Raw genomic sequence first — 19,837 nt, 5'->3', positions numbered from 1 at the left:
GAATTTTCAGCCATTCTGCAGAGTTATTTCTTGCAGTTCTCAGTTATAAGTAGTTTTTTTAAATCTTCCAATTAAAATTTCAAAAACAGGCTATTCAATGTCTTCAGTTGTCAAATTTTTATAGGCTTAATATGCACTTTATTGTCTTATATCTCAGAAATGTCCCTATGAAATAATTCTTCAGTGACACTGTAATTATATGTAATTTATGTTCAATAAAACCACATTATTTCAGTGAGGGAAGCAGAGAATATACAGAGGGGTGGTCAGTAACAAAGCTGAATTTGCATTTTTATAGATATTATTTACATATCATATATGCCTCATTATGCCATCTTTACTACACCTGAATAGATATTCTTCAGTGTCTGCATCATAAAATTGATAATATTTCAATTATGTGTCTGAAATAAAGCATTCTGAAGATATGCTTAAGCTTGGCTTAGTTATTAAGTTTACCTTATATATTAGCTAATGTACATATGTGAAGATGGCTTTTACAAGAGGACCCAGTAAGAGGGCTGTAAGAGTCTGAAGTCCCCACTTCTATGATTGTAGGCCACCATGTGTTACATCAACAGTTATTATATGTACATCATGTTTGAATCATTCAGACTACCAAGAGTGGACTTTGGCATAGCAAGACCATTGTGTCACTTACCCACATCCTCAATAAGGAAGGAGTGCGTATCACCATTCACCTTGATGTAGCTAAGGTTTTTCAGTGACTTCCCATAGGCAATGTTGTAATACTCCACAGGTCTAGTGGTTGCCTCTTTAGGTGGTTCCCACGTGACTTTCAGGCCCCTCTTAGTGGACTGCAGTCTCACATTCCTTGGCTTCAGAGGGTGATCAACTATGCAAACAGCGTAACTATCAACTTAGAGTAACAGGAAGTTTGGCACAATGACTATCAATCAGGCTACAAGAATCATTGCCTTCAGAGGCCATGACTGTAACCAGTGACCATCTACGATGTGTCCCAAAAATCTTAGTGCTGTTAAAAGCTTAAAGCTGCACTAAGACATTTGAGACATCCTGTATTTAAAATTATACCATGTTGAAAATATCTTTAAAAGCAAGGGAGTCAAAGGACTTTAAATACAGTCACATTTAGTTATGAGTTCTTCACAACCACAATAGGAAAACAAACACAATAAGCCCACAAACATATTGACCAGCTGTAGGTACAAGTTTTAAAAATAAAAGACAAATCAAAAAATCTATACACTTTCTCCATTTCACTGATGATCCTCTCTTTTTTCAAACAAACAAACAAACAAAAATATATATATATGTATAGAGACACTAAGCAAACATTTTAAGGCAATAGCAGGATTTGAGTGATAAAGCTTGTAGTTTAGGAGTATGTTGAGTTTTTTTAATCTAAACAAAGAATAATGTCATTCTATCATAATTAGTGAAGAAACTGCTGAATTCAGGATTAAGACATGGAAATATTCTTTTTTTATGAAGAAACAAACTAAGATGCCAACAATTCAAGGGAAGTGATCTGATTCTTCATTTTATACCTGATTTCAAGGTTCAACCCTCTTGACTCTGAAGAAGACAAAAGGATAATTTATAAGCACAACAGAAGATAGCTTTAGTCTTAAGTAGGGAGCCTCCAAACCATTTCCCAGCGGTTAATAAGGAGTTACTAAAACTGAGTTAATTTTAACAAAATAGTCTATGACTAGCAATTGATAACAATGCAAACAGACGACACTCAATAGTAATACTTCATCAAGTTTCTGGCAGTCTGGATCTGACACTTAATGTTCTGAAACATAAGGCACTCACATCAAGCAAAAATTCACACTCAATAAAACAGAGTTTTAAATAAAAAAATTTAAAATTAGTAACATTTACAAAAGAGGAAGGGGAAAGGGATTGATATATGATGGCACATACATTATGTTAAGGGATGAAAACATGATAGGGTAAGTGATTTTTGACACTCAATGAGAGGACTGAATTTAATTAGTAAATCTTTCTGAAATATAATTACAAACTAAAAACTTCTGGTTATTCTTTTCAAAAGTCAGCTCTTTGTCTTTAAAAGTCAAGCACTTTTTGAGACCACTGATCAAAAAAACTACCAAGTGATGGAAGGATTTAATGATATTTGAAGCTTTAGATAAATAACGTCCATTCAATGGACAGTACACTTATCAAATCACATATAAGCATATGGGTTGTTGAGCAAAAGGGGTAGGGGGAATGGAATTCATGAATAATCCTTTTCTTTACTTTTGAATTCTGTTTTGAAAGAGAAACAACATGCCTTGATCAGAAGAGTTTGCAGAGGAAAACTCATGGAGTTTGGCTTTGTTACGAAATGTAAGCAGTATATAATTCAAACATAATTGTAAAAAGCAACACAGAAGCCACCTTTGTCAAATAATTAGCCTTGTTAATGGGATAATTCATGAATTCACTGTTTTTTTTTCTCTCTTCATAGCTGCCAGCTTTATCTTTCACTGTAACAGGGTTATACTGCAGTCTGTATCCAGGAATGCATCTATCCTCAAAAGTTTAGACAATCTCCCTCAATCCTCCCCCCTGCAAGAAGTTGAGTCAGTTAGCATCATTCAAAGCCATCTGGATTACTGGTACCGATCAAATAAAAGGAAGAAACAAGTCTGGGCCTAATAAGAAATAGTTTGGCCTTTCAAGATTGCCTAATTCCCAAAGCCTGAATGTCCTACATATACCTCCTAATAGCGTTCATTGTTTTATTTTGATTCTGTTTATCCTAATTCAGAAATAACTTGGTCTTTATATTACTAATAAGTAAATACTAAAAAGTAATCAGTGTTCTGATTCGTCTGAAATAATGTCAAACTGTTCTGACAATTTGTCTCAGTCATTGCCTTTACTTACAGCACTTGGGAAACAAAAGGAAATAAATCCTATTTTCTCTCTAAAACAAAGACAACAGAACGGATGTCCTTGATACAGCATAAATTACCTTCTTAATGAAATTTGCCATTAGTGACCTTGCCAATTATTATATCAATGGAAAGCTAAGTCAATTTGACCAGAGCTGACGTGAGCCTAAGTATGAAGAAACCAAAGTCTACTTTTGGTTCTTATATCCTTTCTTTTCATCACCTATCTCCCCTTTCATGTATACTCTCTCTCTCTCTCTCTCTCTCTCTCTCTCTCTCTCTCTCTCTCTCTCGTGCACGCGAGCACACACACACACACACACACACACACACACATTTCCCTACACACTAGAAACTACTCAGTGTTCCGTGAACTCATTCAGACCTTATAGATGCTTTCACACAAAGATAAGCATAATCCATGAGGTTTCAAAGACAACTCTCCTAGAGATATTTGCATTTTACCTGTATAAAAAGTCTTAAACAATCAAGATGAATCTTTAATGACAAGATCTGAAACACAAGCAACATGGATGGTGGAAGTATTTTGGGAGCATCAGGGCCTTTCTTGGGCCCCTGATATCATATCATGAAGACCTCTATCTAATCTGCCTGTTCATAAAGTCAAAATAAGTGTAAGTTTCTTATTTCTCAAACTAGGTTAGCCCATGTGGCCATATTTGTATAACATTTTCCCAAACAGGTAAACAAATTTATCAAGTTACCTTTTTTTAGACTATCTTATTAGCATTGATGTTTGAAGCTGATGTCCCAAACATCATCAACAACCAGCCCAACCAGAAAGGAAATGGGAAGAAACTGGGCAAAGGCCAACCTTCTCTGTGGTCCCTTTTTTCCCTTCTCAATCTGTTTAGCCTGAGGCAAACTCTTGTCAACTGACTACTCCCCAGTATGAGTACTTAAGGTTACTTTAGGCAGGTGTAGATTTGCCTGATAGGAGATGGTTTGACAGAAAATTTGCTTTCACTGCCAGAAGCATGACATTTTCCTCTACTCATCTTTATTTCGAAGACTTACATGGCTTTACTGGTGGTGGTGTTCTGTTATGTTTTTTTTTTTTTTTGAAATACAATCACACCATTAAAGTCATTGATACAGATGGGGGGTTGGCATTGTGTCCTGTTGGGAGATAATACAAAGAAAAGAAGGCAACAAATTCCTGGCACATGGTGCTTAATAAATTCTTGTTGATTTGAACAAGCCTGGAAGCTTAAGGTAGAATGCCCCAATGTAATTATAGTTGTTTTTCTTTTTCAGATGGCTAATCTGGACAGCATACTTAAAAGCAGAGATATCACCTCACCAATAAAGGATCATATAGTCAAAGCTATGTTTTTTCCAGTAGCAATGTATGGTTGTGAGAGTAAAACTATAAGGAAAGCCAGGCACCTTTGGATTGTGATGCTGGAGAAGATTTTTGAAAGTTCCTTTGGACAGCAAGGTGATCAAATCAGTCAATGCTTAAAGAATTAATTCAGACTATTCACTAGAAGATCAAATACTGAAGCTCCAGGCTTAAATACTTTAGCCACATGATGAGAAGATAGACTCATTGTAAAAGTCCCTGATGCTGGGAAAGATTTAAGGCAAAAGGAAAAGGGAACGGCAGAGGTTAAGATAGATAGATGGTGTCAGGGAAGCAACAAACATGAGCTTGGACAGAGACTTTGGAAGATAATGGAGGATAGAAGAGCCTGGTGTGCTGGTCACAAAGAGTCAGAGACAACTGAATAACAACAGCATCTCCTTTAGAATTAATTCTTCTTGATGTGCTGGACAGTGCTGGACTTGGAGTAAGGGAGAATGGATACATATCATTCCTCTGACACTAGCTGAGCATGAATGGGCAAGTCACCAATATCTGTGGACCTCACACAACTTTCTAAGACTTATCTTCTAAGCTACAGATAGCAATCCACCTCTTAGTACAGGGATTATGCTGAGGATACAAATTAAAAGCAAATACCATGATCTCCCTTAGATATAGAGTTCCCACTTGAAATAACAAATTCTTGTTGAATATTAGCTTATCTTAAGCAAATGCTACTGGGAGCACCTTTTTACACCCTGATAGTTGGCTCTCCAAAGGAAAAAGAATTACAAAAGAGGGGATCTTGAGATGCAACTGGAATCATTTAACTTGATACAGAAAAGGGTGGGAGGTAGCTGAATAAAATTAGAGTATATGACAGGTTACTGTGTAACGTTTGGTTACCAGATGTTCTTTTTCTCTGGAGGAAGCAAAATGAGGAAATGGGTTTAAGCTGCAGCATAAGGGATTTAGGTTAAATAAAAAGAATTTCCTCTCTAGATCTTTCCCCACCCATTTAAGAGAGACATATGCTCAGTTTCTCCAGACAGGGCTGGGCAACTGGAAACAGTCTGTTGGGGCTCAAGCTACTTCACTTTATCACCAGTTTTGTTACTTGTGGTTCCCCACAGTCAATATTATCTAGACCTTGTATGGTGTAAAAGGATGCCAGCATATCCCTTTGATGATTTTGCTGATACACTGGAAAAAGACAAGGAATGTTAAGCATGAAAATAACCAGCCTTGGTGGTGCTCAGTCCCGTTGAGATCATCACTTGCCTGGTGTGGCCAGTATTTTATCACAGAAGCCAGCTGCTAGTTACTGATATGTAACCCAGAAAGGTTAAAGAAGAGTCACTTTATAGTCTTTTTTTTGGAGGAAAAAAAAGGAAATTTTAATTTGGGTTCTAATTTGAGGTTGCCCAATCTGGAATCTCTAACTTCACTTTCCTCTTTTCTCAACCTTGACCCTCTAGTTAAGGAGTTCAGCTCTACACAACTCTACACTGTCCTCTACTCTTCAATGTCTTACCCCATTGCACTACTGATACTCATGTCAATCAATCAATAAACATTTATTAAGCACCTCTCTATGTGCCAGGCACTATGCTAAGCACTAAGGATATAAAAAGAGGTAAAAGATAGTCCCTGTCCTCAAGGAGCTTATAATTCATCTCACCTCTTTCCTGCCATCCACTCCTATTCCTGATTCATAACCCCCATGCTACCAAAGAGAGCTACAGGTAACCAGACAACCATGCTGATTGACTCCACTAAAAACTTCTGTTAACTAACTTCAAGTGGAACTTCTTCACTGTAGCAATTTAATATTTTTTTTTACTTCCCCTAAAGTGAACCAGTTCAATTTATGCACCATTCTCTGTTCTCAAATGCCTTCCCTTCCTCACTTCTCCTATCACTAATCATGCCTTGCCAAATCCCAAGTCTAGATTTCTCCAAAGTATTATCTGCCTCCGTCAATCCTACTCTGTTGTTACTGAACAGAACTGGAGGACATCATGGAATTATAATGACTGAATCTATTTCAAACTTATATTTTCTAATCTAAAATGGTCCCCCACTGTAGCAAGGCAATACTTTTGTTCCTCTATAACTGATTCTTCAGCCCAGATACAGGGGTGGGGAACCTGCAGCCTCAAGGTCACATGTGGCCCTCTAGGTCCTCAATTGCAGCCCTTTGACTGAATCCAAACTTCACAAAACATACCCCCTCAATAAAAGGATTTGTTCTGTGAAACTTGGACTCCATCAAAAGGCTGAACCCAAGGACCTAGAAGGCCACATGTGGCCTCGAGGCTGCAGGTTTCCCACCTCTGCTCTAGAAGCTATTATTAACAGCTTTTTCTTAGAAAAAGAATTTTCTAAGCCTCCCACACCACCTCTTGCTCCCACTCTCATGGCTTAGGACCTTACCTCTTACTTGCTAAGAAAATAAAGGTAACTTGTCAAGAGCTCCCTCTTATAGTCAGTTGGTCAATAAACATTTATGAGCATCTACTGTATGCCAGGCACTATGCTAAGTGCTTGGGATACAGAGAAAGATAAAAGACAATCCCTGTACTCAAAGAACTCACAGTCTAATGGGAGGGAAGCAACATCCAACCAACTATGTACCAAAAAGCTATGTACACAATAAATTGGAAATAATCAACAAAGGGAAGGCACTAATTAAGAAGGCTGAGAAAAGGGTAGGATTTTAGCTGGGACTTGAAGGAATCCAGGGAGACCAGGAGGCAGAGATGAGCAAGGAGAAAATTCCAGGCATATAAGACAGTCAAATCAGAAGACAGGTGTGTCAAGGAGGCCAACGCTACTGGACCGCAGGGTGGATGGGATGGTGTAAGAAGACTGAAAATGTGTACATTTGAGGGATTGGGGAGAGGCTATTATGAAGGGCTTCAAATGTCAAACAGAGGATTTTATATTTGGTCTTGGAGGGTCACTTATCTCAGAGTACTCTGACCCGCTTCAGTTCCCTCATGTTGGATCACAGACTCTGAGGTCCTATCTGGTTCTGTGTTAATGACTTTTTCTTAGCTCTGTTCCATATTATTAATTCAAATGTCCACTACGTAATTCAGGCTCCCATCAGTTCTTCCCTGCACTGTTGCAATGGCTTGCTGATAGGTCTTCCTGCCTCATGTCTCTCCCCACAGCTGATAAAGTGAGTTTTCCTAAAGTACGTCTGACCATGTCACTCCCCTGTGCAATAAATTCAGGTGGCTCCCTACTGCCTTTAGAATCAAATATAAACAGGTTGGCTTTTAAAATCCTTCACGATCTTCCCTCAACCTACCTTTACAGACATTATACATTACTCCAATACTTCCTATGCCCACTCTTCAGGCAGACCATACTTGTTACTAGCATGGAATACTCCAATTCCCTCTACATGCCTTTTTACTGGTTCTCTCCCAAGCCCATGAGGCACTCCCTCCTTAAAATCCCTTGTTTCTATCAAGGACTTTTCTGGTCCCCTCAGCTCTAATGTTTCTGCCAGAGTTACGTGTGTGTGTGTTTAGTCATTTCAGTCATGCCCAATTCCTCATGACTCCATTTGGGGTTTTCTTAGCAAAGATACTGGAGTGGTTTGCCATTTCCTTCTTCAGTTCATTTTTACAGGGTTGAGAGGCAACCAGGGTTAAGTGACTTGCTCAGGATCACACAGCTTGTGTCTGGGACCAGATTTGAACTCAATTCCTCCTGACTCCAGGTGTAGAGCTCTATCCACTATGGTGCCTTTTATTTACTTTGTACATATTCTCTCTGTATAGATCCACACATCAATTCTCCCTTCCCCTAGAAAATAAGCTTCCTGAGGTCAGGAGATGTTCCACAACGCTTTCTACAATTTTTGTTGTTCAGTCATTTCAGTGGTCCCTACTTGGAGTTTTCTTGGCAAAGATACTGGAGTGGTTTGCCATTTCCTTCTCCAGTTCATTTTATAGATGAGGAAACTGGGGCAAACAGGGTTTAGTAACTTGCCCAGGGTCACACAGCTAGGAAATGTCTGAGGTTGGATTTGAACTCAGGCCCTATACATAGTAGGTACTTAATAAAAATGTTTCTTGATATAGAGTGGGGAATAAAAAGTAAGAATACAAAAAAAAAGTAGCTAGCTGACTTCTCCACTCAGAATGGCCAGTCCCACTCTGGTCAGCCTAAGAGATATTTGGCATAGAGGAATCTTGAAAGATCAAGTTAATTCAAGTACCAAGCATGGATCTGGATATTCTCCAAGGTAAATATGTACACTCCTACAGCTCTTGAGAGGCAAAGCAGAAGAAACTCTGGTCCCCAAATCAGAAGATCTATGTTTGAGCACTAGTTTTTCCACTAACTACCTGTGTGGCCTTAGGAAACTACTCACTGATTGACTGAAGCTAAGGTTCTTCATCTGCAAAATGGAATAATTCTTATCCTATCTCACATGCGATTAGAGTAAGGTAAGTACCATAGAAACCTTAAAATTATGTGTCTATATATAGACACATATTTAATATATACACACAGATATACATACATACACATACATATGTGTGTACACACATGTGTGTACATATATACATACATGTACATATTTATATGTGTATATTTTTTTATTACCTGTGCTGGAATGGACATTAGTCTTCTGTTCCAAAACTAGACCAGGTATCATCAAAACCATATCCTGGAACACTTTGTGAAAAGGCTTAAGATCAAAACAGAGCCAGATCCTTTGGACCAGGTCAGAAAAAAGATCATCTCTTGTCAGCTAAGTGGAGCAGTGCAGGAAACACTAGGTGTGGAATCAGCAGGACTTCAGTTCAAATCCTGTCTCAGACACTTAGTAGCTCTATAGCCTTGGGCAAATCACTTAAACTTGTTTGACTCAGTTCCCTTATCTGTAAAATGAGCTGGAGAAGGAAATGGCAAACCAGTGCAGTATCTTTGCCAAGAAAACCCCAAATGGGGTCACAAAGAGTCAGACACAGATGAACAACAATAACACATATACACAACTGTCATTTTAAAGAAAAGAATTTGAGGCTATCATGAAAGCAGAAATCTGGTATGTTATGCCTTCACCAGGGCCCACAATCTTACTTCTGTCATAAATGTTCCAGTGTGTTTCTTCTCTGCTACCTAGACCTCATCTTGTGCCAGCTGGTACCATTTTGACTTTTTAAACTGTCTCTAATTCTGGGACACCCTGGAGTAACTCTGCAAATTCTTAATCCTAAAGAAATCCTAGAGAAAATTATTCCTACTTCATCCTGTTACCTCATGATAAGAGCAACCTCTTTTATTTTATACCCCAATTTTAACTTCATTTTTTGTTTGTTGTTTTTACTGTGATTTTATTGGTGTAAAGAACTCTTGATGAGGGAACTCCCTCTATTAATGCAGACAACACCTGTTCTACAATTTTATAGGCTCAGAAAGGTGTCTGGGGAACAGAGAGGTGAAGGGATATACCCAGGGTTACACATATGCTACATATCAGAGTCAGGACCTGAATCCAAGTCTTCCTGACTCCTAGGACAATTACCTACTCTCTGTGATGATAATGATGATGATGACTAATTTATATAGTATTTACTATGTGCTTCAAATATATACCATATGTGTATATTACTACACTTTTATTCTGTATTACAATTATGTATATATACTATTCCCTCTTGAGACAGCTAGGTGACACATTGGATAGAGTGCTAAGCCTGGAGTCAGGAAGACTCATCTTCCTGAGCTCAGATCTGGCCTCATACTAGCTTTGTGACTTTGGGCAAGTTCTTAATCTACTTGCCTCAATTTCCTCATCTCTTAAATGAACTGGAAAAGGAAATGGCAATGGTAACTCTCCAGTATCTTTGCCATGATAATCCCAATGGGGTCACGAAGAGTCAGATATGACTGAAATACCCCTCTCCCATTCATTACATTATAAATCCTTCAAGGGCAGGGACTACCATTTTTTACCTTTATAATCTAAGTACCTAGCATGGTGACTTTCAGGTCAGAGGTGTTTAATAAATGTTTATTAAACTGAATCTTCAAACCAAAAAAAAAAAACAACAACAACATTGACCCTGAGAGTCTGAAGGAACCTTAGAGGCTCCTTACCGTAGAGAGTTGAAAGCAACTTTAGAGGTGATCTAAGCCAAGCTATACCTGAAAATGAGTCCCTTCTACTGTGATCATGCAGGCTGCATATGGTGGCAAGCCCATAAAGTTCTTAAATTAACCCTTTCCATTTTTTGAAAGCCCTAATAAGACGTTTCTCCCTTTACAATTAACCAAAATCTGGCACTTGGCAACTTATATTCACTGCTCCTAATTTGACCTCTGAGCCCAAACAAAATAACTCTCTTCCACAAGGTATCTTTCAAATGTTTTAAGTCACATCCCTATCATTCCCCCCCTAAATCTTCCTTTCTCCAACATAAACATCCTACTTCTTTCAAGTGATCCTTCTAGAGTATCATATCCTGCTCACTGACCTTTTACCTTGTTCCAGTTTGTCAATGTCTATCTTAAATTTGATGCCTAGAACTGCCTACAATGTTATAGGGAAGTCTACTGGGGAAAATATCACACCCATCTCCTAGACAGTATGATGCAGTCTAAGAAGGCATTAACTTTTTGGCCTGTTTAATGTGACATTTTTTAACTTATACCAAGCTTGTAATCCACTAAAATGCCCAGATCTTTTCCCATTGTCAAAAAAAAATATTAATACCAATACTTAGATAGGTTATGCCAAAACCTGTCTGTTAGACAGGTATGCCACAAATAATTTTCATGAACCTAATATTCAAACCATTTCTTTCTTAGAGACTTTTGAGTCAATCCATCCAATCAATTTCAAATGTACTGAATTGTGTTATCATTTGGCCCACATCTCTTTGTCTTCTCCACAAAATAGTATAAGATATTTTCTTTTCTAAAGCTTTGCTAAAAATCTAGGAAAATGATATCCATAGCATTCCCCTCATACACTGATCCCTCATCTTTCAGATGAGGCAGTGAGGCTCTTAAAAGTAAGATGACTTGCCTAGGGACAAAAAGCTAGTTAGTGGCAGAGTTTAAGATTAGAATACAGATCTTCTCACTGCTAATCTAGTACTCTTCTTACTATGATCCAGTATCTATTTCTTATTAATAAATTTTGTCAAATACAGTAATAACTGATTTTTATATGACCGGAAAGTCTGCAAAGTAATTTCTTTCCTCAAAGCAACTCTATGAGGTTGGTAATGAAAGTATTATTATCTCTGTTTTATAAATCAGGGGGAAACTGAGACTCAGAGAGGTTATTACTTGTCCAAAGTCAGACAGGAATCAGCAAGTCTCAAAACCAGAACTTGACAATCACTTGACTATAAATCTGGTACCTGCCATGTTGCTGCCTAATACCAACTTCAAATGGAAAATCTGATTAGCTTTTTAAAAATAGATTGTAAAAGTTGGTTATTATCCATTTTAATTTTATACTTTCATGAATCTCAAAGTACTTTCTTGTACTTCACACTATTCAATTCTAATAGCCCAACACAGTCATATAAAAAAAATAGCAAATAGATTATTTATAAGGAAGTGATAAAAAAAAGGGAGTGCTTCTATTACAGTGAAAACAATGTTTTTAAATATTCTTCTGGAGATTATTGGAAACTATTGAAAATGTATAAAACAAGTCCCTGGTAATTTTTTTTCTGAATCTCATCCTTCTTGATGTTAATTTAGATGCACAGAAGGGACCTTAGAGTTCATAGAATCCAGTTGTTTTACAAATGAAGAAACTGAGCTACAGAGACATTAATGATTTTCATAATATCACACAGCTTAATGAGTTGCAGAGCTGGGTCTCCAGCCAAGGCCAAACCAGGTCTTTTCTCTTCCTTCCCTGAAGAAAGAAATGCAATTCAAAGACTGACTCTATCCTGTATTACCTTTCTAAATTAGATTCACTAGACAATGCCTCATTCCTGCACTTTCAGCCTTTAGCTCCAGGCATTGAGGGTGATTCTAGATCTCTGACCAGCTTTTCAGCTCAAATCTGAAATGTAATGGGGTTCTTCCAAAGAGTTCAAACTTAATTCTCTAGAGATTCTAACTCACTGGATTTTAAGAAGTTTGCCAACACAGGCACGCCCATCTACACAAAACACGTAGGGTGGACACCAGAAGAAAGCTTCATTTTTTTAAAATCATGCCTTCAAATCCTCTCTTATGTATCTGAAGTTTTAACTGCAATCATTCTAACTCAACAGCAAATATATTACTTGCAATTGTTAATTTCTCAATTATGAAAATAACTAAAGGAATGTAAGATACTTTTGCCATAAATTTTTCTTTTAAAAAGTCCAAGTTCAAATAGCTCCTTTATATGTATAAGGGATTATTTTTTAATGCAACAAAGAAAGGTCTCTGTGTTTATATAAAGACTTTCTATTTCATCTCCACTCAAAGTGCAAGTTTAACTTTCCACTACAACCGGCCAAAAACTTCCCAGACTGTGAAATGGAGAAAACATGGATTCCAGCATAATCACACTTTTTCGACAAAGAAAATCAATAGGCCAGTCAGAAAAGGCTCCTCTGAACTCTAAGTCCATTATTACTAAGAGAAAAAAGAAATCCTTAAATGTAATTCAAAATGAATGCTAAAGACACAGAAAGAAAGAGAATAACTCATCTGATAGCTGTTTGCAAGATACCACACCTTTAAGAATTTGGAAATACTCAGATGTTTGGCACAATGAGGCCAAAACACAGAATGATTGACTGATGTTTTTCACAAAGTTCATCTTGCTAAATGTTTTGTCATTTTGTAGATACAACCTTGATCTTTACTTGGTATCAGCAAGCTCCCTGGTCATGCAACTATGCAAGTTATTCCTGAAATCAAAGGTTATGGGACTGCAAACACAGGCAGCCAGCTAAAGTACTGAAAATATACAAAAGTATAAGATAATTTTTCACCCAGAAGTTTGATGTTCTGCAAACATTCATTCTTTCAACAAATATTTATTGAACATTACTGAGCTTTTGAATGTATCTATCCCTTCCCTGCTCACCCCAACCAACACTGATATACTATAAACTCCCAAAGGTCAGAGATCATGTCATTTCTATATAGGTCAATGGTCTCAAGTTTTCTTTGATCTCAGGATTGCTTTACACCCCTAAAATGACTGAGGATCCCAAAGAGCTTTGTTTATGTGTGTTTTAGATAGATATATATAGATATGGATGTTTACTACACCAGAAAGGAAAACATATTAGTATTATTATGAAAATTATTTTAACCTAATTTTTGTTGTTCGGTCACGACCAAATCTTTGTGACCCCATGTCGGGGTTTTCTTGGCAGAGATACTGGAGTGATTTGCATTTCCTTCTCTGGCTCATTTTACAGGTGAGGAAACTGAGGCAAAGGTTAAGTGACTTGCCCAGGGTCACACAGTTAGTAAATATCTGAGATCAGATTTGAACCCAGGAAGATGAGTAGTCTGACTCCAGGCCCTGTCCCTCTTTTAATCTCACAGATCTCCTAAAAGTAACTTTGAAACCCTGAGGGATCCCCAGACCACACTTTGAAAATCACTAATCTAGGTATCTCCTTAATAAAACTAACACAACTTCTTTGCAAATCATTGATACTTAAGAAAATAGCGGTTGAATGAAAGAATATTGAATCTTTAACAGGCTGAGCCCTCTTCAGAAACTTCACTGCATACTTAGAACATGGTCCTAAGAGGATTTCCTTCCTTCATTTCATTTGCCTAGAGGCAGCTAGGTGACATAATGAATAGTTCCAGACGAAGTCAGGGAGACCTAAAATCCTGCCTCCTAGAATTACAAGCCATCTGACCCTGGAGAAATCATTTAACCTCACTCAGTCTCAGTTTCCTCATCTGTAAAATGGGGATACTAATAACACCTACCTCACAGGATTGTTTTGAGGATCAAATAAGATAACATATACAGTGCTTTGAAAATTTTAAGACACTCTATAAAGGCTAGCTATGGTTAGCACTATTATTTAGTGTTACTTTGATTTGTAGTATGGTATAGTGGAGATATCTCCAGATTTATATACAAAAACATCTAAGCTTTAAATTCTACTCTACTATATATTCTGTGTGGAACCTCAGATAAGACACTTAACTTCTCTCATACTCAATGGCATTCAGTGGATTTTGTGATCTTTAAGATCTCCAGAAGTATGTCGACAGTTTTCATGAGTGGAGGTCAAACCAAAAATAAACTTTACCAAGTGGTCATGCTTTTGGTGATTGGCTCACCAAAATCCTCCATCAATAAACTGTCCATGGCCAAGCCCAACTTGGTAGACTCTACCAGAGTTTATAATCCACCAATACAGTTTCTGAAAACTTAGGATCACCTCCACACCATGGTAAGCCATCAGAGTAAAATCCAATGGAAGTCACTATTTCCCATGAGTATTGAGTATAAGAAAATACAATGCCTGGTCTGCTGAAAACAAAACAAAACAAAACAAAAACAGAGTTTAATGCAGACAATTTCAGGGCTACACCAACTTTTTTAGTTTCATTATGGATAAACTTTTAGTATGATAAACAAAATGATATGCTAACTTCTTTAAAATTGTTCATTGTTCAGCAGCAAGGTTGCACAGAAATAATGCTGGATTCGGAGTTCAAATCCTGCGTCAGACAATAACCATATGAGCCTGGGTTAAGGCACTTAACCTCACCTTTCTCCATCTCAGTTTCCTTACCTATTAAATGAAGGTAATAATAGCACTTAGCTCCCAGGACTGTTAGGATCCCATGAAGTCCTATGTAAAGAGCCTTGTAAATCTTAAAGGGCTATAGCAATGCTATCTTGTTACTATTACTTTCACTATTATTTGCTCATTCTATGGCATTTCGCAGATGAAAAAAACACCTTACAAGCAAAAATTCTGACATTGCTTCAGGAAAGGAAAGAAGTGACCCTTTTCCTAATTCCACAAAAGCTATACAGAGACACTCAGAACACCAAAATCTCCTAATTCCTAGCCTTAGACACCATCCTTAAGGATGGGTCAGCTTCCTCAGGAAAGTTTTTTTAATGACTTCCAATTACACATTGGGACAAGCTAGGTGTGGCACAGCGGACAGTGCACTGAGCTTAGAATCAGGAAGACTCTTCCTGAGTTCCAATCTGGCCTCAGACATTTATTAACTGTGTGACCCTGGGCAAGTCACTTAAGCCTGCTTGCCTCAGTTTCCTCATCTTTAAAATGATCTGGAGAAAGAAATGACAAACCACTCCAGTATCTTTGCCAAGAAAACTCCAAAAGGGATTATGGAGAGTCAACCATGACTGAAACAATCCAACAACAAGAACAATTACACATCTGAAAATGTCACTAGTAGCTATGTTTGTGAAAAACTGGGTGTGAAATTAAGAGGAATGAAAACACACTAGAAAAATTTTCAGAAGCATGAACCACAAGTGATTACTGTCTACTCGGAAATGACCTTAACTCATTTACCCTTCCTTCCCCAAACTTGGCATTCAGATTTAACACGTGTGTGTTGGCACACCTCTATCACTGCCCCATTATGTCAGGCCCTTCAGGAAACCTGACTTCACTGCAAATTGCCCATAGTACCTCTAACATTTCCCAGACCTCCATTAACCACAAAGCATCATTTTATTTAGGCTGAAAGGCTCAATTCACACAATAAATGCCAATGTGCTTACAATGGATCTTCAAAAGTCACTGAACACAATAGTGAATCACATTTTTTGTGTACCAGCTCAAAGGAGCCATGTGGAACCATCCAAATCTTTGAATGTGAACAATTTGCTAATCTTTAAATAGAGATCATCAGAGTTCATTTATAACCTTTCTAAGCTGTCATTGTTACCATCATTCACTACTGCAGTCCCCTGTGACAAGTATTTCTCACCATCTTGACTGGCATTCCTCCATATGTCACACCCCAAACAGAAAGGTGGGTCTAACTTTTTGAGACCTGGAAACATTTGTTGACTGTGTCTGTACATCCCATGGGCCAGACATCCAGATGTAGGCCCCTCTTACTCCATGGAAAATCTAAGAGAGAGAAATGAGGAGGAAACCAGCAGCAGCTTTCCTCTGATGTACCTCATTCTTACTAAATCTCTTCCCCAGCATCTATCCCATAACTATAACTAACCCCTAAGGTTAAGGCTGAGAGTCAGGAGATTTTTAGAAGCTTTTGTGGAATAAGTAAAAGGCCACATCTTTAATGTCACAATTTTTGTTTGTAGGAGTTTGGTATATTTTGGGGGGCGGATAAGGGGATCTATGGGAGAACAGGGCTAGAATAGAATGGAATATACAAGAGGAACCCAAGAGCTGAAGCTAGACACATTAATCTGTAATTTTATCATCTAAATGTAAAGAATTGTTCTTTCCTAACCAGAGAGCAGAAGGCCAAATAAATTCTTCTGTCTTAAAAGTCCCTCAACCTTTGACCTTCCTTCCAACCAGACTGAAGAGGAAGTAGGAAGTAGCTAAGTTCCAAGTAGCCTGTGATGCACTATATAGGCATACCTCATTTTATTGCACTTTGCTTTACTGTACTTTGCAGATATTGTATATTTGACAGATCGAAGGATTGTGGCACCCCTGTGTCAAGCAACTCTAAGAGGCGCCATTTTGCCAACAGCATGCGCTCACATTGTATCTCTATGTCACATTTTGGTAATTCTCTCAATATTTTAAACTTTTTCATTATTACTATATCTGTTATAAGGCAATTAGGTGGCATAGTGAATAGATGATTAGGCCTGGAGTCCAGAAGACTCATCTTCCTGAGTTCAAATCTGGCTTTAGATACTTAATAGCTATGAGACCTTGGGCAAGTCACTTAACCCAGTTTACCTCCATTTCCTCATCTATAAAATGAGTTAAACAAGGAAATGGTAAAGCACTCCAGTATTTTTGCCAAGAAAATCCCAAATGGGGTCATGAAGAGTTGGACACAACTGACCAGCAGCGACAATATCTGTTATAGTCATCTGTGATCAAGGAAATTTGATGTTACTCTTGTAATTGTTTTGAGGTGCCACAAATGGTACCCATATAAAATGGCAAACTTAATAAATAAAAGTTGTGTGTGTTCCGACTGCTCCACCCACCAGTGGTTCCCATATATCTCTCTCTGTCTCCTTGGATCACCCTGTTCACTGAGACACAACAATATTGAAATTAGGCCAATTAATAACCCTACAATGGACACTAAGTATTCAGGTGAAAGGAAGAGTCAAGATGGGGCAAATTTCATTGTTGTCTTATTTAAAGAAATGGCCACAGCCACCCCAATCTTCAGCAACCACCACCTTGATCAATTAGCAACCATCAACATGGAGGTATAGCCCTCCACCGGTAAAAAGATTCCAACTCACTGAAGGCTCAGATGATGGTTAGCATTTTTTAGCAATAGTTTTTTAATTAAGGCATGTATGTTGGTTCTTTAGACATAATATTATTGCATACTTAATAGTATAAACATAACTTATATGCACTGGAAAACCAAAAAATTGCTTTATTGTGTTATTCACTTTATTGTGGTGGTCTGGAACCAAATCCGAAATATCTACTGAGGTATGCTTATAATCACTTGAAAACTTTTTTGAAAGTGATTTGTTCCATCATGATAGTATCAAGAGAATACACCTTGAGCATACTCTTTACTGAGGATACATGTACGAGTAAAAAAAAAAAATCTAAAATTTCAAAATGCAAAGGAACCAACCAATATTACAAAGCATTTGTTTGTTATCTGTATGAGTGTAACCCACAAAGTTGGCCCACTAAGGAGTTTTCTGTAAATAACCTTGTTAATTTATTATAATCAAAGTCTAACACAATATACTTTAGTCAATCCTGAAGATGGAACAAGCTCAGGCTTAGTGTCTGGGTTGAGTTTTTGTCCTTTACAAGGATTCAGTATCAAAGAGATATGTTATTCAACATATACAAATACATATGCATATTGTGTACTTAGAGTCAAACCCCTTAGCAGGAATAGGCCCCAAGAACAAACAAGAGGCATGGAGTTAACAACTCTACTTAGCTTCTTGGGGAAAATAGCAGACAAGCAAACAAGGAGGAAAATCTTGAGAGGAGAAGGAGGAGGAAGAAAAAGAGGAGGAGCAGGAAGAGAAGAAGATAGAAAAAGAGGAGGAGGAAGATGAAATCATACAGCAAGAATGAGGCATAAAAGACACATAACCAAAGTGATACTTTTGTACCCCTTAAATATGAAAAGGGCAAAAGGCAGAACTCCAAAGTCTGTTGTGGTGTAGACAACATATGGAGAATTTATGAGAAAACACAGGCAATAATTGGACAGGATGAGATAATGTGGAAGGATCTGTTTCAATGGGATGAGTACTTATAGAGATCCACCAAAGCATCAAGGGATTTTTTGACCTTCAATCCTAATGTCCACCAATTCATAGATATTATCCCATTAGTCATGTTTCTTCCTCAGGCTCTAGAAAATTGGAAGTGAGAAATTTCATGGGATTTAATTTCTTATTCCCCAGGTTCCAGTTCGAGTCAATTACCCTTCCATACATATATATTGCAATGGAGTTCAGTATTTTTCTGTAGCCTGTGGTGTGGTTAAAAAAAAAAAAGTAATAATCTTAAAGATAGGAGACCTGGCTTAAGATCCCAGCTCTGCCTCCTAAGTGGGTGATCATAAACAAATCACTTAATCTCTCAGTTTGTTGCCTCATCTGTAAAATGAGAATGTTGAACTAGAAGAGACAATATCTAAGATTTCAACTAACATGATTCTGTGAGGTGGACTGAACCTTTCCTAACTGTGGATTTTTTTAAAAAAGAAGCAATGTCTAATCTGATCTGAGAGTTACCTTCTCTAACCGCATCTTAAACTACAGATTAGGGGTCTGTAGGATGAAAGAAAGGAAATGATAATTCTTTCCTTCCTACTTCTCTTTCAAGATGGGCAGCTAGGTGGTGCAGTGGATAAGGCACCAGTACAGGAGTCAAGAGGAACTGAGTTCAAATCTCACCTCAGATACTTGACACTCACTAGCTGTGTGACCTTGGGCAAGTCACTTAACCCTAATTGCTTCATCCTGGGTCATCTCTAGTCATTCAGAGGAATATCTGGTCACTGGATTCAGATGGCTCTGGAGGAGAAGTGAGGCTGGTGACCTGCACAGCCCTCCCTCACTCAAAACAAAGTCAAGTGCAAGTCGTCATCATTTCTCTGATAGCATGGTCTTCTTCAGCAACAAAGGATGAAAGCACACACACACACCTTTCAAAATATTAGTAGATACTTTGACCCATATTTTCTGGTCCAGTGGTCTTCAAACTTTTCCAATGATAAGAGCCCTTCAGTTTAAATAAAACTTTGGCAGAACCTCTGCAGTAGCCTTCTAAAATTATTATACTTAATATTTATTAAAACATAAGGTTCATTAAAATTAAACACTTTAAAAAATATTATTTGCTATATGAGAAGGTTCTCTAGGAGAGATACTGGAGAAAACTATGAAGAGGTAAAAAGCAAAAGATAATAATAAAACTTATTTTTTAAAAAA

General features: G+C 37.6%; 1 protein-coding gene across 4 annotated transcripts in view; it reads right to left on the bottom strand.

The window, feature by feature from the left end:
* Window positions 1–19,837, bottom strand: part of FNDC1 (fibronectin type III domain containing 1) — a 108,909-nt gene that overhangs the window by 72,661 nt on the left and 16,411 nt on the right. For 2 of the 4 annotated variants that reach the window (XM_072643828.1, XM_072643829.1), the window contains exon 2: window positions 662–856. The exons of the other annotated variants lie outside the window; for them this stretch is intronic. In XM_072643828.1, the coding sequence (XP_072499929.1) occupies window positions 662–856 (195 nt within the window). The remainder of the gene's footprint in view (window positions 1–661; window positions 857–19,837) is intronic. 4 annotated transcript variants of the gene reach the window in all.

Source organism: Notamacropus eugenii, chromosome 2 (genome assembly GCF_028372415.1).
Source record: "Notamacropus eugenii isolate mMacEug1 chromosome 2, mMacEug1.pri_v2, whole genome shotgun sequence".
Lineage (NCBI taxonomy): Eukaryota > Metazoa > Chordata > Mammalia > Diprotodontia > Macropodidae > Notamacropus > Notamacropus eugenii.
Note: the sequence above shows the minus strand (reverse complement) of the source record. Positions and strands in the feature narration are given on the sequence as shown.